The sequence below is a fragment of the Lynx rufus genome, unplaced genomic scaffold (genome assembly GCF_022079265.1).
Source record: "Lynx rufus isolate CCGP_SWC_20201006 ecotype Redwood Valley unplaced genomic scaffold, mLynRuf1.p SCAF_2, whole genome shotgun sequence".
In the NCBI taxonomy this organism is placed as follows: domain Eukaryota; kingdom Metazoa; phylum Chordata; class Mammalia; order Carnivora; family Felidae; genus Lynx; species Lynx rufus.
The window spans coordinates 33,074,032-33,095,080 of record NW_025814834.1 but is presented as its reverse complement, the minus strand read 5'-3'; the positions used below and the strand labels follow the sequence as shown (position 1 = coordinate 33,095,080).

At 36.7% G+C, this 21,049-nt stretch overlaps 1 protein-coding gene across 1 annotated transcript in view; it reads left to right on the top strand.

The window, feature by feature from the left end:
- The window catches only part of FAM117B (family with sequence similarity 117 member B), a 103,458-nt gene that overhangs the window by 76,566 nt on the left and 5,843 nt on the right, over window positions 1-21,049 (top strand). The window contains exons 4-7 of the mRNA XM_047085402.1: window positions 766-879; window positions 12,246-12,389; window positions 13,698-13,923; window positions 16,221-16,341. Of these exons, the coding sequence (XP_046941358.1) occupies window positions 766-879; window positions 12,246-12,389; window positions 13,698-13,923; window positions 16,221-16,341 (605 nt within the window). The remainder of the gene's footprint in view (window positions 1-765; window positions 880-12,245; window positions 12,390-13,697; window positions 13,924-16,220; window positions 16,342-21,049) is intronic.

Sequence of the window (21,049 nt, the reverse complement as noted above, 5' to 3'; positions counted from 1 at the left end):
CACATTACTTACAGATTATGTGTTTTTCTTTGTCTTTTTTCTTATTAAATGAGAGTCCATACCTGTTAATCCGTCAGATTTATAAAATTATAGTGATACAACAAATTCACATTTATTATTTCTGTATTTAATGGTAGTGTTTCTGAAATTGATTAATCCAGTAAACCAAATTGGTTATGGTCCTATGCTGATTACCATTTTCTGTGCCTACACTTATGATATTTGCACTTTACATACAACAGAAAGATTCAGTCAGGGAATAATATGGGATATTGATTGAAATTGTGTTTGTTATTTAAAGATTGTATCTGTGAATACATTTCATGGCTTGAATTGATTTTTAAGTACTGTTTGATTTTTGGAGCTGTTGAAGGTTAGGCGTTTAAAGAAATCTAAATTTAAATAAAATATGGCGCATTGTTAGGACAATGAGAATAATTTTCTCTAAAATTCTTTGTGAAAGCTATAATGTAATTAATTTATTCTAAGTGCTGAAAGCTTCATTGGTTTAGTATTTGGGAAGCTTGAAGGCTCCGAACAGTGTTGGAATGTAATTTTGTTTCTCTCTAAAAGAGAGATACACGTAAGTGCACACTTGTGTATGTGGATGTGTGTATATATATAAATTTTGTGTAGTCAGATTTTGTGATAGGGTTTTAAAGGTCAGAAGATCTATTAAGGCTGAATTGTACTGGTTCTTACTAAGCAAGGATATATTTTGTGTATTTTGGAAAACTCTGATACTCTTATTTTTCCCCTTTTCAGATTGCAAAATTACGCCAGCAATTGCAGAGAAGTAAACACAGCAGTCGACATCATCGAGATAAAGAAAGACAGTCTCCATTCCATGGCAACCATGCAGCTATTAACCAGTGTCAGGTAGGAGCCCAAATACCACACAATCCAAATAAGGGATTTGTTGTTTTCCTGGTGATATGTTATTTTATAGGTAACTGATTAGGATAAAAATGTCCAAAAGCATATTTGAAACCGTGATTAAATACTGAATTAGCTTCCATAAAAAATTCAAGATACTAAGTTGACAAAATGATATTTTCCTTTAGTGATCTGTGATTTGACTTTTAGGAGACCTAGCTAATTACATGTTTTGATTTACCATAATTTTGTCTTTATCAATTAAGTATATTGAGGCCAAATAATAGAGAGGTAAGCATTGGCTATAGAACCAGACCCTGGATGAGCAGTCTGTTCTGAGTTTCAATTTCTTCATCTAAAGATTGAAGATAACGATGATACATCTCATAAAGTCTTTCAGTAGGGGAAAACCTTTAATTGCTTTGATTCCTTTATAGAACTCTATGAACTGATTTCAGTGGCTCACCCAGGAAACATTTCTCTTACCTGAATTAAAATTGGATTGGGTCTCTTGGCAAAAAGAGCAAGAAAAAGTTTGCCAACCGTTTTTTATAGGTGATAGCTTCTGATGACTGCCAAGTATATGTGGATTTTTTCAAGAGAAAGTATAAGTAGAGGGGCGCCTGGGTGGCTCAGTAGGTTGAACGTCCGACTTCGGCTCAGGTCATGATCTTGTAGTTTGTGAGTTCGAGCCCTGTGTTGGGCTCTGTGCTGACAGTTCAGAGCCTGGAGCCTGCTTCGGATTCTGTGTCTCCCTCTCTCTGCCCCTTTCCCTTGCTCTGTCTCTGTCTCTCAAAGATGAATAAACGTTAAAAAAAAATTTAGAAAGTATAAATAGAGGTATATATTTTTTCAAATTAATTTTGCCTTTAAATGTTAATACATGGGTCAAATTTAATTTCATAAATTTATAGTTTGGTTGTAGTTTCTAATTACTCTTTTCCAGGTATAAGGTATTTTAATTATAAAATATGAATATAAACTAATACATTTAAAAACATAACCAAACTGGATTTATGTCTGGAGAAATAGAAAATGTAAAATTGACAAAATAAGAAATGAAAAATTTGAATAGACTGATAACTGTCAAAGTTGGAATACTAATTAAAAACCAAACTCCTTCACTCTCAAAAGTGAAGCTTCATAGGTGACTTTATAGGTGGCTTTACAGGTAATTTGCCAACCTTTTACTCCCTCTAATTTATCCATTAATAATTTGTAATGTATTTCTAAGAGATAGAGCCACTTTTTATTTCCACTCATATTTTTATTCCTAAGTAAAATGAGGATTAAGGTTGAACTTTATTGAATTAAGTGATAGATTTTAGGAGTTTATCAGTTTTTGAAGTGATTTAAAAAAATTATTTAGGGGCGCCTGGGTGGCGCAGTCGGTTAAGCGTCCGACTTCAGCCAGGTCACGATCTCGCGGTCCGTGAGTTCGAGCCCCGCGTCAGGCTCTGGGCTGATGGCTCAGAGCCTGGAGCCTGTTTCCGATTCTGTGTCTCCCTCTCTCTCTGCCCCTCCCCTGTTCATGCTCTGTCTCTCTCTGTCTTAAAAATAAATAAACGTTGGGAAAAAAAAAATTTTAAAAATTATTTATTTTGACAGAGAGAGAGAAAGAGAGTGCATGTGGAGAAGAGGGAGAGTGAGAATCCCAAGCAGGTTCCATGCTGTTAGTGAAGAGCCCGATGTAGGACTCGATCCCACAAACTGTGAGGTCATGACCTGAACCAAAATCAAAAGTTAGATTCTTAGCTGACTGAGTCACCCGGTGCCTGTGAAGTGACTTTTTTAAAGTTGCATTAAAATCAGCAATTAAAGTAGTAAATTATCCAGAATTTTCTTTTTTTCCCCCCTTGTAAGTTGAATTTGCTTAATATTATTGGAGCTTGCACAAAGTTCATGTTTAACTTGAAAACCTCTCTTTTCAGAGAAGATAAGGACTAGAAAATAGGGTAACTTGAAAAATAAATTTATGTAATTTGAGTTTTGTACACTTGGCACACCAAACATCTTGACTACTTGACTTTTTTTTTTTTTTTGAGTGTTAATAGCCAACCAGAGATCAAACACATGCATCATGATAACTACAACAGTGGTATTCGTGTTTAATTGAAACTTTCATACTATTAGCATGAAAATACTAAGTTATGGGTATGGCTTAGTTTTAGTAGGTTCTCTCTCTAGTGGAGAAAAGTACCACTTAGAGATTGTGTACTTTTGAGGTCGTTGCTCTGTCTGCACAATATCTATCCTGTGGCTCATACTGTAGTACTCATTAGGGGATACAATGATAAATGAAATATTGGGGCTTACACCCCACCAAGTCTCAGATAGATATAAGTAAACAATTATTACACAGTGTGATGAATGTGTTGATAGTGTTTGGCAGAGTTTTACACTGTTATAGAAGGGGTATTTATCCTTGGATTGGTTCTGGAGCCATCTATAAAGGCCTCTCAGAGAATGTGGTATCTAGGTGGATACCTGAAAGCTGATTTAGTCATTCTTCTAGAGGTGGAAGAAATCGTGGCTCCAGGTAGGAGTAATAGTAAGAGGTTAGGCTAGAGAGTTAAATAGCAGCCAGATCTGAAAGTCTTCATGTCTCAGTTGTTAAGAAGTTTGGACTTTGTCCTAGAGGCACCACAGAACTATTTTTTTTAACACAGGGGATTGGTTTTAGAGTGGTCATTATGAGTTCAGAGTAGAGAATGAATTTGGAAGAGGACAAGATTAGAGGCAGGAAAACCATTTAAGAATAGGGTTTGTAATCCAGGTAAGAAATGACAGTGGTCTAAAATAAGATAGGAGCTATGGAGTTGGAGAGAATGACCAAACCTGAATGATATTTAAAAAGTAATAATTAATAATTGAAGTCTATTAAGTGCTTCCTATATGGCAAACACTTTATTTAGCTTTTGTATGTATTACTAGCACTTAATCCTCATCTTTGAGGTAAGGCTTATTACTATTGAGGCCCAGAGAATTTAGGTTTTTTTGTCCTAGGTCATATGAATCTAGGTTAGAGCTAGTTTTCTAACCCCCAGGCAGTTTAACTTCAGAGTCTGAATTTTTTAAACTATGTTAGCTGATGATTGATGAGATGGTAACAATGGAGAGATAGGAGTAAAAGGGTAATGCCAATTCTAGCCTTTAAAACATGACTTTTAAAAATATATCCTTCAAGGAGCGGTGGCTCAGTGGGTTAAGCGCCTGACTTCAGCTCAGGTCATGATCTCACAGTTCATGAATTCAAGCCCTGAGTCAGGCTGTATGCTGACAGTTTGGAATCTGGAGCCTATGTCTCGGTCTCTCTCTGCCCCTTCCCTGTTCGTGCTCTGTCTCTCTCTCTCTCTCTCTCAAACAAACATTAAAATATATATATGTATATATATATATATATATATATGTATATATATATATATATATACCCATTAACCTCACACCCATGTACAAAAGTGATTTAAAATGGATCAAAGGCCTAAATGGAAGAGTTAAAACTAAAAGCTCTTAGATGAGAACATAGGCATAAATGTAGGGTTAGATTAGGCAATGGTTTGTTAGATATGACACCAAAAGCACAAGCAACAAAAGAAAAAAAGTAGGTAAATTGGATTTTATAAAAATTGAAAACTTTTGTGCTTTAAAGGACACCACCAAAAAAGTGAAAATACAACCAACAAAATAGAAGGTACTTACAAGTCACATTACTTGATAAAGCACTTGCATCTGGAATATATAAAGAACTCTTGTGGCTCAGTAATAAAAAGGTAACCCAATGGGCAAAGGATCAGGGCGCCTGGATGGCTCAGTCCGTTAAGCATCCGACTTCAGCTCAGGTCATGATCTTGTGGTTCGTGGGTTCAAGCCCCATGTCAGGCTCTGTACTCACAGCTTGGAGCCTGGAGCCTGCTTCAGATTCTGTGTCTCCCCCCCTCTCTCTCTGTTCCTCCCTTGCTCACACTGTGTGTCTCTCTCAAAAATAAAGATTAAAAAAAATTATTTTTTAATGGGCAAAGGATCTTAATAGAGAGTTCTCCAAAGGAGATATACAAATAGCCACTATGCACGTGAACAAGATGCTAACCATCATTCCCGACCATAGGGAAATGCAGTAAAAAATTCCAATGAGGTACTACTTTATAGTCATAAGGATGGCTAAAAAAGAAAAGGTAGCTAAGTGTTAGGATGTGGAGCTAAGTGTTAGAACGCTTGCCTATCTTTTGCTGATAGCAATGTAAAGTGCAGCCACTTTGGAAAATAGTCTGGCAGTTTCTCAAAAGGCTAAATATTAGGGTTACCATATGACTCAGCTCTTTCTCTCCACGGTATGTATCTGAGAGAATTGAAAACATATGTTCACATAGAAACTTGTACACAAATAAATGTTCATAGCAACATGGTTCACAAAATTTGGAAACAACCCAGATGTTCATCAGCCAATGAATGGATAAATAACATGTAGTATATCCATACAATGGAATATTATTCAGTCATGAAAAGGGAGTACTGATATGTGCCACAGTATGGAGGAACCTTGAAAACATTATGCTAAGTGAAAGAAGCCAAATACAAAAAGACACATATCATATGATTCCACTAAAATGTCCAGAATAGGCAGACCTATAGAGACAGATTATAGATTGGTGGTTGCCAATTGCTGGCAGAGCAATTGGCTCCAGCCAGTTGCTGGAGGGTTTTGTTGTGTTTTTTTTTTTTTTTTTAATTAGTGTGCTTCTAAAATTTATTATAATGTTTGTACAACTCTGTTTAGTAATCATTAAAACAAAAGTTGTACACTTTAATTGGGTGAGTGGTAGGTATTGTGAATTTCAGTAAGCTCTTATAAAAAATATCTACTAACATTAAAAACAGATATATAAAATACAAATTTAATTGTCTGGAAATAACAGATTAGATGGTAAAAACCAAAAAGTAAACCAGGAGGTCATATAACAGTATAGAGAATAAGTACAGGTGCTCTGAGGTCAGACTCTAGGTTAGATATGATTCTGCCACTTGTTAACTGTATGAGGTTCATCAGGTTCTTTGCATTATAATATTACCTATTGTGTTGTTCTAAGGTTTAAATGGGATAGAATATTATAAAACACTTAATGCAATTCTTGGCACTTGATAATTGCTCAGTAAATCTTAGGTCATTTGAGGTAGGATCTAATATAAAAGAAGTAAACCAGTTGGGTTTTTTACCAGGCTTTTCTGCCAATTTAATATCAAACTTATTTTTGAAGCTTTTATGCTATCTTTTTAAATTTTGGGCTATATTTTATTTTCATTATTATTATTATTATTTTTTAAAGCAATCTCTGTACCCAACATGGGGCTCAAACTCACAACCCCAGGGTCAAGAGTCACATACTCTACTAACTGAGCCAGCCAGGTGGCCCAAGTTTTTATCATTAAAAGTATTTGTATATGGGGTGCCTTGGTGCTTAAGCATCCAACTCTTGATTTGGCCCAAGTCATGATCTCAGGGTCATGAGGTTGAGCCCTGCATCAGGCTCTGTGCTGAAAGTTTGGAGCCTGCTTGGGATTCTCTCTCTCCCTATCCCTGCCCCTCCCCCCCCCACATACACGTGCACTCTGTCTCTCAAAAGAAACCTTTTTTTAAAAAAGCTTCCCAGAAGCAGATTATTAAAGTATTTATATGCTTATCACAGAAATTTTAGAAATGAAAAAATATCAAATAGAAAAATATTTTAGGGACACCTGGGTAACTCAGTTGGTTAAGCATCCCGACTCTTGATTTAGGCTCAGGTCATGATCTAACGATTTGTGAGATTGAGCCCTGTGTTAGGCTCCATGCTGACAGCATGGAGCTTGCTTGGGATTCTCTCTCTCCCTCTCTCTTTCCCTTTCTCTCTCAAAGTAAATAAATAAATATTTTTTAAAGAAAAATTATATCTTAAAAATGTTATTAAAATTAAATAGAAAAAAAGCATCGAGTCTCATTCTGAAGATAATTTTCTTTTTTCCTTTGTGTTCCTTTTTGAGATCATACCATATCTTATTTTTTATATTGTTTTTTTTCTATTTAACATGGAAAAATATTTGTTATTACAACTGCTTCAGGAACATTTTTAATATTTCCAATTCTATAGAGCATTTCTCAAATATTTGCCATTTAGTTGGGTCCAGTGTGTGCTTAAAGCTTTTTCTGCATTTTTCCTTTTCTGGTGATAGATTTTCCATTATTTGGTTAGGAAATCTGAATATTTTAGGGGAGGATCTTTGAACTTTCTCTTTTTTGGGGGGTCTGAGGGGGAGGGCGCAAGTGGAGGAGGTACAAAGGAAGAGAGAGAGAATCTTCAGGCTCCACACTCAGCGTGGAGTCCAACACAGGGCTTGATCTCAGGACTTCATGTGAGATCATGACCTGAGCCGAAATCAGGACTTGGATGCTTAACCAACTGAATCATCCAGGGGTCCCTCTTTGATTTTTCTCTTGATAGACTTTCCAAGTTATTAAAATGTTTTCTTTGTATTTCATGATATGTAGATTACTTCTAGGGAAATTCCTTTAGTATTCCTTAACAATCAGGGGAACAGTATTGCTCTTCTGATAGTAGTATAGTCTACAACCACTAGTTAACAAAAGGTCTTTTCCTTGGGCTTACAATGGATTTATTATAGTTAGAAAAGAATTCTCACATACTTTTTTGAGTGGTTCTTTGGGGGGTGATTATTTGTTATGAAGAATAAATTCTGGCAAGTTTCTTAGAATCTTTCACATGTCCCTGGTTTCCAAAATTGACAAAGCCTTTAGATGCTTATAATGTCATATTTTTAAGAAGTATTTCAGGAAATACTCCCATTAGAAAATATACCCAACACATTTCAGAATTGTTTGGGGATTAGAATTAGATGTTTGTAACAGGAGAATGGGAGATGCCAGCATCTTCACAGCCACATAAACTACTTTAGAGGTGAGAATTAAAAAATCATGCAGGTGTTTTCTGTTTGTTTTAGCCTCAAGCAAGAAAGCCCTCCCGTAGGATTTTCTTATTTCTTCATATGAGCTGGCAACACTATAGTTTTGTAGCACCCTATGAGGGTTTGAGAGCAAAGTGATAGTGAAGAAGAAAAGGAAAAAACTGGGGTGCCTAGGAGGCTCAGTCAGTTAAGTGTCCAAATTCGTCTCACCTTGTGATCTTGCAGTTTCTGAGTTCAAGCCCTGTATTAGACTCTCTACTGTCAGCACAGAGCCTGCTTCAGAAACTTTGTCCCCCTCTCTCTCTGCTCCTCTCCTGCTCTCTCTTTCCTTCTCTCTCAAAAATAAACATTAAAAAAAAAAAAGGAAAGGAAAAAACCTATTTTCATCTGAGGAATGAAGGGCATTGCACTTTAAAAATAAAAATTGCTGCTCTGCACTAGAATCTTGATATGGCAGTCTAGGACATGATTGGTATTCTTAAATTTTTAAAGATTTTACCACTTAGAAATCAAAAGAGTAGGTACTTCCGCTGCGTCCTTTATTAGAGAGTATAACTGCAGCTTAAAAGGTCTAAGAGATGGATACCAGATGAGAGGACAGAACTACGTTTATGTCGACAGAACAGGAGGCATCAAGGGCACGTGGAGGCTCCAAATCAAAAGCTCTTAAGATAGGAAAGAGTTTTTTTTCTGATACATTCTAATTTTTTTTTTTTTTTTTTTACCATTCCAAACATCAGTTTTCCCATCCCTTTTGTTATATTAGGCTCATATTTGTTACATTCTGGCACATATTTCTCTCAGAGGTCTCTGTTGAATTACTGAACAGATCTTTTTCTATTTTTTTCCTTTGAAAATTTAACTCTGTATTTCTTTTCCCTATTCAGCTACTGCTTCAGTGGGTATTCTTCCCATCTTTCCTGACTGTTGTACGCAGTCTTATCCCCACACTTTGAAACAGGTATTTAAGTTATAATGTAGATTCATCTTAGAAGATTCAGTATTGGCCAAACCTCTAGGTCGTCTTTCTTGGCAGACTCTCAGTTTTTAGGCAGAATTTGATCTTTAAATGGTAATGTACATAGACATATGAAGAATGAAAATGGAAAACTAAAACTTTAACGTGCTGGTTCATCTCCTTAAAACACTTAATTGATAGAAAAATATCTGCTTTGAAGAAAAAGAAACAAAAGTTGAGAAGATAGAGGAGATCCTTGTTTTTGACATTTCCAAAGGACAGATCTTAAGAGAGATAGATTTTACCTTAGTACAGTGAAGAAATTTTAATATTTGAGAGCTGTCTGAAGATGACCTCTCAGTATGATAAACCACTTACACTTGCATAGACTGATTTATATTTAGAAACAAACTTTGTTACAGAACCTATTCTATAGATATGGGAAAAATAAATTATATGCACATGCACATAAAATTCCTTGAGTCCTTGAAATTTGAAGCATGAAAATTTAAGTATAATAATTTTTTTAATTTTTAGATATTTTAGAATATAGCTTATGTAAGGAATGTGTGTGTTTAATGAGGAAAATCCCTGACAACTTTAGTGGATTATCATATAACTACTTTGTTTAATTATAGTTGAACCTTCGCTTCGTTTACCTAAAATGCTGTGTTGACCTTAGGGAAGTGGCAGTTTTCTGTTCCTTATTTTCTTTCCTTTGCTTTAATTAGACTAAACTGTTGATAAATACTTGCTGCTGTTTAGATTATATTTGAGAAAAACTTCTTACCAGATGTGTAGAGTATGACTTCTTTGCTACCTTGAAAAGCATTAACCAGATATACTGTTAGTTATTACACTGGCAGGTTTCTCTGTATGTGCATTTCCCAACATAACAGCCAGAAACCTTAAGCTTTCTGTTCTTAAGATATTTATGGTTATAAAATCCAGAAAGGTCAGCCTTTTGTAACAACCTTGTCAGAGCATCCTCCTCTTCTAGTCTCCTTCATTTCTGTAACTTAACAGTTACAAACCAAATGCATGTCTGAAAGCAGCCTGAAAATGGCATCCAGTGCAAGCTGTTGTTTGTTTTGTGACATTTAGAAGAGAAAATTAAGCTCAGAGTTGAGTTTGTTATATATATACTAACTCCTGAGATTTTTCTTAGTCTGTACCAGTTCTCAGCCATTGTTTCCTGACACAGGATGAGTCCAGGCATAGGTAGGATGAGTGTGTGACAGAAATGTTCTAATATGCTCTCAACTCCATACTCATGAGCTGTAGATTTCTTTTAACCCTTTACTGCTTTAGTCTGAGTCTGTTTCTTGTCACCTCACTATTTCTTTTCTTTTATTAGACCGGGGCCTCATCCTTATGTAACCTCAAAATTTACTTCCTCACAGCTCCCTTCTCCAAATAATAGCCACTTTGGGGTTAGAACTTCAGTGTATGAAATTTGAAAGGGGACACAGACATTCACTTGATAGTACAAGCCTTGTTGAATAAGCATCATGTCTGTTCTAGGCTCTCTTTTGAGAAGTGGCAATAAGGAGATGGATAAGCCGCAGCACTTCCTCATTGCTTACTGTTGGGCCCCAGAGTCTTACTTTTCGCACATGTAACAGGGGAACCACTGCAGCCCACCTCAGAGAATGGTCTTGAAAACGAAGTGAGAGGGCATGTGGTATCTGGCCCACACTGGATGGATGCTCAGTAAACAGTAGCTACAATTTTTATTTTGTGTTTTCCCTATTATGTATTTTATTCTTAAAATAATTGTCCTTTCACATTCTTTTTCAAATATCATTTTCTTCTAATAATGTCTTCTAATTTTCCCCCCTTTAATTCCTCTGTTCCCCAATCTTCTCCTCATCCCTCAAGCTTCTCATATTATCTATTCCCTTTTCACTTCCATCTTTTCTTTCTGTCCACTCCAGATTGAAGCTTCCCTTTAGCTTTTTTCTCACAAATTTTCCAAGGATGGAAATTTGCCTTTTCCAAGGATTGTTGATGTATTATGCTTTCTTTTTTTTTTAATTTTTTTTTAACGTTTATTTATTTTTGAGAGAGAGACAGAGCATGAACGGGGGAGGGGCAGAGAGAGAGGGAGACACAGAATCGGAAGCAGGCTCCAGGCTCTGAGCCATCAGCCCAGAGTCCGACGCAGGGCTCAAACTCACGGACCGTGAGATCGTGACCTGAGCTGAAGTCGGACGCTTAACCAACTGAGCCACCCAGGCGCCCCTGTATTATGCTTATTTCTAAAAAAATCTTATTTATAAAGGTGAGCAGGAATAAAAGAGGAGAAATATAGCTTTAACACTAAGTTCTATATCACAGAACAGGGATATATCCATTGAATGGAAACTAGTGATGATTGGAGGCCCTGTTACCTTTGTCTCCTTGCCCACCTTCCCCTGAAACAGAGGTTTTTCAAAGAAACCCCTCTAAATGAAGGGTGGGTTAATCACATTTCTTTACTAGACTGCAAGACGATATACAAGATGATCTTCTGGCACACTGTTGCTGTTAACTTTAGCAGATACCTTTACAATTCTTATTCATATTTTACTTTGAGTATCTTGTCAGGAAACCGTGTAATATCCTTTAATTATATAGAATCAGTTATTTCTTTTCAAAAGCAATAATGTGCCAGTGGAAAAAGAAGAATATGAATTATATAATTTTCTTAACAAAATGTAATAAAATAATTACAGTGAAAGTATAAATAAATTTCATAGGGAAATTATTCTTATTTCTACAATCTTGCTATTATATGTGGACTTTGACACTGATTTTGTTTTTCTAACCAAAATGTGTACATATTTTTTGATAAATTGCCTTTTAAAAATTCCTTTCCTCAAGTGTAGGTAATTGTGGCACTAGAGGACTTTTACGTTGTCTAAAATCTGAACTCTGAGGGCACCTGGGTGGCTCAGTCGGTTAAGCATCTGACTTCGGCTCAGGTCATGATCTCACGGTTTGTGAGTTTGAGCCCCATGTTAGGCTCTGCCCTGACAGCTCAGAGCCTGGAGCCTGCTTCAGATTCTGTGACTCCCTCTCTCTGCCCCTCCCCCACTCACACTCTGTGTCTCTGTGTTTCTCTCTCTCAAAAAATAAAAAACAACATCAGAATCTGAATTCAGTTATAGTCATAAAAAAATTTCTGAGATAGACATTCTTTTAGTATTTTCCTTTATACCTCCTCTCTTTACAGTCCCTCATGGGTGTGAATTAACTTCTGAAATTCTACCTTGATTGGGATTTTGGCTTTAAATTATATTTTGTGTTTATCAAGGAGCGTGTTTGGTTACTCATAACTTTTCGTGAGGCCTCTAAACTTAATTTTGATATACTTTAGAGTTATTCATGTCAACTAAAAGTATGCTTCAAACTAAAGAGTTGAAAGGTGGTGTATTAAAGCCCTTTTCTCCCTTCTCCACCACTTTTTCTTCAGGCTCCTGTTCCAAAGAGTGCACTTATTCCAGTAATTCCCATCACCAAATCAACAGGTTCCCGGTTCCGAAATAGTGTGGAAGGATTGAATCAGGAGATTGAAATAATAATTAAAGAGACTGGGGAAAAGGAAGAACAACTTATAGTAAGTAATCTTGTATCTTAAAATTGTCCTTCCACATTAACTGTTCCATTTATTTTAAAAATTACAATTTCATTTTCCATATGTACTTAGGTTTCTTTCCTCTCATTGAAAGAGAATGAAAATTTATCTCTTTTGAAAAATTTTGACCTTGGCAAGTTAATGAAAAGTTTTAATTTCCTTGCATCTCATAGAGACAACTGATAATGACTTAAATTTGGATCCTTGAACAGAAACTACTTTTTGCTTATCTTTAAAGATCACTAGATAGGTATATACTTCTCATTTGTTACAACTCCATGTAGCATAAGTTTAGATTAAAACTTGTTGGGGAGGGAGGGATAGGACTTTAGAAACTTTATAAGCATGAATCTACCTGTTCCTTATTGTTTGTGAGTTATTGTTTGGTTGACTTTATCATCATGAAGTACACTTCTGTTTATTATCCGCATAAGACATAAGAATGATTCATCTATAAGACACAAAGTTTCCTGTTTATATTGAAAAGCATGTTACAGAGTATATTTAAGCTTTCATTCTTCAGTGAAAGAGGAATTGGGGGGTTTGCAGTATTATTTTTATTGATGCTTAAGATCTTCTCCCTGATATTAAAGGTTGGTTAAGCTTAGAGAAAACACAACCCCCCCACACCCTCTTGTCCATACTGCATGATGGGAGTAACTCCCTGATATAATAAAGATAAATGAACTAAAGGTGTACCAGGGAGCTGGTTTTCCTGCTAAGTGAGCCACGCAAGCTTTCCTTTTAATGTTCTCCTTGATGTTCCCCTATAATTAGCATTGCTACCATTAATCTTTCCCTCATTTAGGAAGGTTTCTTTGGAAAAACTCTTTCAGGGGGAAGTGGGCAGAGGGAGAAGGTAACAGGACCTGTCATCAAGTATCACTAGTTCACACAATGGATAAACTTTTCTTCTAATATAGAACCTGGTGTTACACCTAGATTTCTCCTCATTTACCATGGCAATTCTTCACGATTTAAAAAATATTTACTACAAGATAACTAATTCATTGCAGTTTATCATTCATCAAGCACTGGCCATCTGTCATATACCAAACCCTGCGAATACAGAGTCTTTGCATATGCTGCTCAGTGTTTAGTAGGGCAGTCATATTAGATAGGGATGTCACTAATGGAGCAGCACAAAGGTTTTTTTCCTGCTAGACCTAGTAGGGCATTTCTGATCTGTGAGTGATCTGGAACAATAGGGGAAGGTTGATATTGGGTGCATTTCTGGTGAGTTTCAAAATCAGTGATAAATATATGTATGTTTAAAAATTTTTATAACAGCCACAAGATATTCCAGATGGCCATCGTGCACCTCCCCCCCTCGTACAGAGAAGCAGCAGCACACGCAGCATCGACACACAGACCCCTGGTGGGGCAGACAGGGGAAGCAACAACAGCAGCCGCTCTCAGTCTGTGTCCCCCACATCCTTCCTCACCATCTCAAATGAAGGTAGCGAAGAGAGCCCTTGTTCAGCTGATGACCTGCTTGTTGATCCCAGGGATAAAGGTACAATGAAGGAGGAATTTGTTGCCAGATGATAAATGAACACCAGCTATTTTATCATTCATTCTATTCATTTTCTAGTAGAACACACACACTTAAGGCTACTAAGGTAATTACTTTGACATACGTTCATAACATAGATTTTTAAAAATTAAAGTATACAACAGTAGGTTTTACCGTGGTGCTCAAGAGATGGTCTGGTTGGGTGGGTGTATGGGCTTTTATTTTTGTACCTTTTTTTTTTCCTTTTCTCTACTTGTTAATTCACGTCTCTTATTACTGAGAAACATTCTTTTTGGTATAAATGAACATTGGTCCTGAAAAAGCACTTTGTTTTCTCTCGCCTTGGTTGTCTTGTTTTTACTACCTTACTATTTTTTTTTTTTATTTATTTATTTTTTTTTTCAACGTTTATTTATTTTTGGGACAGAGAGAGACAGAGCATGAACGGGGGAGGGGCAGAGAGAGGGAGACACAGAATCGGAAACAGGCTCCAGGCTCTGAGCCATCAGCCCAGAGCCCGACGCGGGGCTCGAACTCACGGACCGCGAGATCGTGACCTGGCTGAAGTCGGACGCTTAACCGACTGCGCCACCCAGGCGCCCCAACTACCTTACTATTTTTAATTGAACTTGAAACCTTCAAATTAGTGTTTGTTTGTTTTTTTTTAAGAATCTCATTTTGTGAAATTTCTAACAAGAATTAGGCTGATTTATGTCAATGCAAAATGAGTATTGAAGGCAAGCCTACAGTAAAAGGTTGGAGGGCTTCCTTATAGTATTGAACTACTTGTGCAACTTAAAAATAACTTGGAGACATAAGCTATTTGAATATTAATTTCTAATGTTCTTACCTTTTAAAACAACTATGAACTTTCTTCTGTCTCTATCAGGGCAGTATTTTGTTAGCCTAACCCAAGTTACTGTGTGTACTTGAGAGCAATAATATATTTGTAAATTCTGCAGCTCAGTTCAGCAGTCATTTATTTAGAAGCTGTTAATCACAGTGTGTTGAATGTTCCTAAAATGTTACAGTTGGCTATTACTATCAATTCCCTAAGTTATTGAGACTGTAACAAGTGCAAAGAACATAAGATTTCCCAAAGAAGTCAATTAAAGCCATAAGCAATTGTAAATGTTACTATTTGGACCCATTTTGCCAGCTTCTAGGTTAAGTAATATATAGTTATTCTCGGCAAACACCCTGGAGCAATTAAATTACAACCCCTGGGGGTGTAGAATACAGGTACTGGGAGTGTTTGATGCTCCCAGGTGACTCCAGTGTGCATCTAAATCTGAAACTGAAATAAATCTTTTGGTTGGGCCGTGTGTTTCTTATCAGGAATGTGCATTTTAACTACTATCTGTACTTTTAGAATTAAACAGAGTGGTGAGTGTAAACCATTTAGCATGGCTCCTGGTACTTAGGGCTCATACTTTCTACTTTTACTTCAGTAATAAGTAGGAACCTCATGAATTTTGTGTAATGCTATATTTGACTTTAAGACAAAGTTTTTTTTTTTAAGAAATTTCTTTTATAAGAAAATAGAACCACAGTGCTACTGCCAGCAAAAAATTTATAGCTTAGTTGACACACACTGAAAGTTTTAGAACACTTAGGTAACATATCAAGAATTTTTAAAGTATAAACTGAGGACATCAACATTGAACAGGAATACCACAGTAAAGAAGCATTCACTTTGATAAGGTTAATTTGAAAGGATTTCAAAACTTTGAGCTAGACTTTGAAAGAAGTTTTGGCACATGAACAGAGATGGACCTTTTAGGTATGGAGACATTCATGGGCCCGAGGAAGTCTTTGGTGTATAGTGCACAGATGGCTCCTAACTAAGTGGAGCAGAGATTGTAACCAGAGGAGCAGGGAAATCGAGAAATTCTGAAGGGCAAGCTAAGAGTGAGTGATAAGCAACCAGTGAAGAGCCACCTCAGTTACATGTACTGGGAAGCAAGGAAGTAGCATATGAGTCTCTGCTGGGTGTATAAGAAATAAGGGGGCAAGATAGATCAGTATTCAGTGCTGTGGATTAAGTGGTACAGGCTTAAGCTGTAGTACTTGTAAGTGGAAAAGAAAAATTTTTTGTTTTATGGATTTAACAAACATTAATTATCTCCTCTTTACCTGGTATTGTATTAGATCTTAGGGGATGATGTTGATGATAAAACACTGTTCCTACCCTCAAGTAGTTCATGGTGTGGGGGAATGTCATGAACAATTCAATTTAGTATGACTGCATTTATGTGGTAGTGTTTGTTAGTAATCCAGCGTGCCATTTTTTGCAGAGAATGGGAACAACTCTCCTTTGCCCAAATATGCAACTTCACCAAAACCTAACAACAGTTATATGTTCAAAAGGGAACCTCCTGAGGGCTGTGAAAGGGTCAAAGTCTTTGAGGAATGCTCGTAAGTACCCCTCAAATAACTTTTCATATGAGAATTTTCTTTTTTTTTTCTTTCAATATATGAAATTTATTGTCAAATTGGTTTCCATACGACACCCAGTGCTCATCCCAAAAGGTGCCCTCCTCAATACCCATCACCTACCCTCCCCTCCCACCCCCCATCAACCCTCAGTTTGTTCTCAGTTTTTAAGAGTCCATATGAGAATTTTCAAATAAGTTGAAGAATAGTGCAGTGATCACCCATGTATCCACAGCGCAGACTCTAGTTAACATTATGTTATATGTGCTTTGTGTGTGATGGTGGTAGTTTTTGCTAAAGTGTTTGGAAGTAAGTTGCAGACATCATTACACTTAAGTACAATTTAATATTGTTTCCTAAAAGTAACCATAGTACTCCTATATAACTACAGTACCATTATCACATCAAACGAAATTAACAGTAATGCTTTAATATCAACTGATACCCAGTTGTTTTTCACATTTCCTCTGTTGTCTCCAGTGTGTCATCTGTGGCTGTTACTTTTGAACCTGTATACAGTCAACATCACACATTGAATTTAGCGGTGTATTTATTCAAGGTGGACCATGGCTCTCACCTAGTATGTCTTCCTTCTTTTAAGGGTTGAATTCTCTTCAGTTTTTATGTACTTTTGGTCTCTAATTCTTTAAAAATTATTAGAAATCTTTTGTCTGCCAGTATAGGAAACAGAATTCTGTTACTATTATAGTAACAGACTCCTGTTCCTGTGATAAAGCTAACATAAGAAGCAGGCAGGATTTTTTTTTTTTTTTCAACGTTTATTTATTTTTGGGACAGAGAGAGACAGAGCATGAACGGGGTGGGGCAGAGAGAGAGGGAGACACAGAATCGGAAACAGGCTCCAGGCTCTAGCCATCAGCCCAGAGCCCGACGCGGGGCTCGAACTCACGGACCGTGAGATCGTGACCTGGCTGAAGTTGGAGGCTTAACCGACTGCGCCACCCAGGCGCCCCAGAAGCAGGCAGGATTTTAAGCAGTATCTAGTACTATTGGTATGTGATCTCTTATATTTCGGTTGGCTGGTACTTTAGTCAAGCACTGCAATTTTAGACTCAGAGTCTCAAAAGGTATTGTAGCCTTCATATTTTCATGGCTTCTTGCTTTGTGAGTGATGGCTATAGGATGGTTGGTGTGTGTGAGATAGCAAATTAGGTGATGAACATTATTTGGGGATGTGCTGGTAGTTCTTAGCCCTCACCTTCCAGTCTCACTATGGCTGCATGTATAAGAGTCAGCCTTCTGGCTTTTTCTCACTTATGAAACCTGGAACACAGTGTGAAGATTGTCCAACCTTGTCTGACTCAATGTAATTTATCTTTTCCCCCCATTATGAACATCTTGGAATTATCTTGGAATATGGCATCCTTTTGTTCCTCTGTATGCTTCTCCTGTCACTGCTTCCTTTAATCTAAATTCTGAATAATTTTGCCACACAAAGAGCATTGTTTTTGAATCCCCTTAATTTCTATGATAGGAAATCCCAGCTCTCAGTCTCCTATCTGCTTTTGTGACAGTAATTGAAAACTCTGTTTTAGCAACTGCTATGTCACTGTCATTCTAAAAGCTTGACTGTAGCAAATTGAAAATTTAAGTAGAATTCTCCAGATCTGTTTCATGGACTCCCTGAATCATAATCGTCTGGAGTAGTAGTTGAAACTGCAGATTCCCAGGCCCCATCCTAGGCCTAATGCATAAATGTGGAGATAGGACCTGGACTATACATCTCTGACAAATACCTCATATTTTTTATGCCCAATTTGCAGATGCTGGCTTAGACTTTCCCATGAGAGTTCTTAAGGGATGCCTGGGTGACTCAGTTGGTTAAATGTCTGACTTTTGATTTCGGCTCAGGTCACAATCTCATGGTGCATCAGTTTGAGCCCCACGTTGGACTCTGCACTGACACTCTTTTGATGCCCCTTCCCCACTCACACTCTCTCTGTCTCTCTGTCTCAAAAATAAACATGAAAGAAAGAAAGAGAGAAATGAAGGAAGAAAGAAAAAAAATGAAGGAAGAAAGAGAAAGAAAGGAAAGGAAGGAGGGAGGGAGGGAGGGAGGGAATCATTCTAGGGCCGCCTGGGTGGCTCAATTAGTTAAGCCTCTGAATCTTGGTTTTGGCTCAGGTCATGATCTCATAATTCATGAATTCAAGCTCTGCATCAGGCTCTGAGCTAATAGGGTAGAACCTGTTTGGGATTCTCTCTGCCCTTCCCCTACTTGCACGTGCACTTTCTCTCTCTTAAGATAAACTTAATACAATGATCCCATTTTTTTTTTTAATTTTTTAAGTAAAAATAAAATGGTCCAAGTGGACGTTTTTGGAGTTGAGCTCTTTGATTTACTCATTGAGATTTGCTCAAATGCAGAGAAATTGTTGGTTGGCTCAAAAGTAGTTTGAATTTCTGTAATAAATGACTTTGTGTGAATATTTGTTATGTAGGTTGGTGTCCTGTGGTATCTGCCTTAATCTCTTGGATTTGGAAGTTTTCTCAGGACTTAATGTCTGAGTTATGTATATACTGCTACATTATTTGTGTCTAAAGGGAGGGAAGAGTATGTGTGTGTATATGGATAGATAGATGGATCAAAGAAATAGAAGATAAACCCTGACATGTTACATGTTTTATGGCACATGCATCTGTTATTAGAAGGTAAACTTGCGGGACACCTGGGTGGCTCAGTCGGTTAAGCGTCCGACTTCAGCTCAGGTCATGATCTCATGGTTTGTGGGTTCAGGCCCTGCGTTGGGCTCTATGCTGACAGCTTGGAACCTGGAGCCTGCTTTGGATTCTGTGTCTCCCTCTTTCTCTGCCCCTCCCCTGCTCATGCTGTCTCTCTGTCTCTCAAAAATAAATAAATGTAAAAAAAAAAATTAAAAAAAAGAAGGGTAAACTTGCTCTTTTTACAGTGTACATAGTTTGTTACAAATTATACTGATACAAAGGATGTCTAGCATTTTTAAGCATTTTCATTATGTACCAAAACAAAGATTAATAGCAGTAACCCAAGAGTGGATTTCTTAGAGGTAATTTTAACTTTTTTATCAATAAAACAAATTACTCAAAGTCTAAAAAAATTCGTCTCTTTTGCACTACCTCTGTCAAAATGAGAGCAAAATCCACTGGGCACACTAGCAACAAACAAATATAGATTATTGGTCCAAATTAAAAGTTTTGAGTTTATTTAATCATTGTTTGAGGAATACTCCTCTTTAACTCTTGGTTTGAAGGAAGTAACTCTGATAGGAACTGGAGATTGGAGTGGGGTGAGGCTTGATCTCTGGTTTCTAGAAATGTATGTTTATTTACCTGAATGCAAATAGGTGGTTGTATTTAGACCAGAATTTATACCAGATTTTGTATTTCTTTCGGTCTCTATATTCTTTGTGTTATAGCACGTACCATAGCCATGTCGTCTGCACTTTTTCCTTTTTTAAAGGAAGTCTAATATGCTGTTTCTTCTGTCAAACTAATGAATTCTTTGGCCTTAGTTACCTTAGACTCCTAAGTATTTTGGCCTTTTTGTGGTATAGAAGTATTTTAAAAAAATATAGCATGATCCTCCCTCTCTCCCTTCTTCCAATTATAAGTAACTCGGACCCAGCATTTTCTTTGCTGATAATTAATTCCTGCATTAAAAAAAAATTACATAAGGCTTTTAAAACAGATAGGAAAGAATTCCTTGCATCAGTATAAGAATATCTATAATTATTATCCAGCCTATCCCATCAGTTTTTCAGAAAGTCAGCTTGTAAACAGTTATATCTATTTTGAGACACAATTTTTTTGGAATAATCCTTAAGGAAAAATAAAAATTTTAAATTAGTTCTGAGATTTTTTTTTTTTTTTTGTATTTATAGTTACTAAGTTGAAGCTTTGAAGTTGTATTAGTACTTGCAGCTTCTATTAGCATAGGTATAGGTCATGTGTGCCAGGAGTGGATAATCTGTTTCTTGGTTAATAATTAAGCTCCTAGAAAAATATTAGAGGTCAGGAGTGATTCCTCTTGGTAGGTTGGGGTGGCGGCTAGAAGAGGGGACAAAGGAAGGTGTTTTGTTTTTTTGTGTGTTTTTTTTGTTTGTTTGGTGGGGGAGGTTGGTGCTTCCACCTTCAAAAGAAAATTCAAGCATAATTTAATAATAGAAATCTAACCTCAGCTTCCTGTCTTCTTTAAGGAATTGAAAACCATACTCTCACATAGTAAAAATAGGGCAGTGTGTGCTCTTCTTACCTCTCATCTACCCAGATACACTTGTGGTCCTAAAATTACTTGATGTTTCCATTGTATATAAGAAAGAAGACTGCACAAGTAAAACATCAATTAAATTATTTCTTTGTTCTTAAATTATTGTATTTATCAAAGCTGTCCTTGGGTAGTATTCACTATTAATAAAATCTGCCTATCAAAAGCATTGTCTGCTTCGAGGTTTTTCTTTTCCTTTTTTTTTTTTTTTTTTGGCACGCATTCCCCAGGACTGTTGCTTATTAATTTTTTAAGACCCAGCTCAGATGTTACTTCCCTTGTAAGCCTTCTTCCTACAAAATTCTCCCTCTTCCTCTGCCACAGGTTATCCACTCCCTTGTGCTACCTTAAACCCCTTTACAAGTCATTTTTATCACATTTGTCAGACCTCTTACAGGACTTCTTGAGCTTTTTTGTACTGTGAAC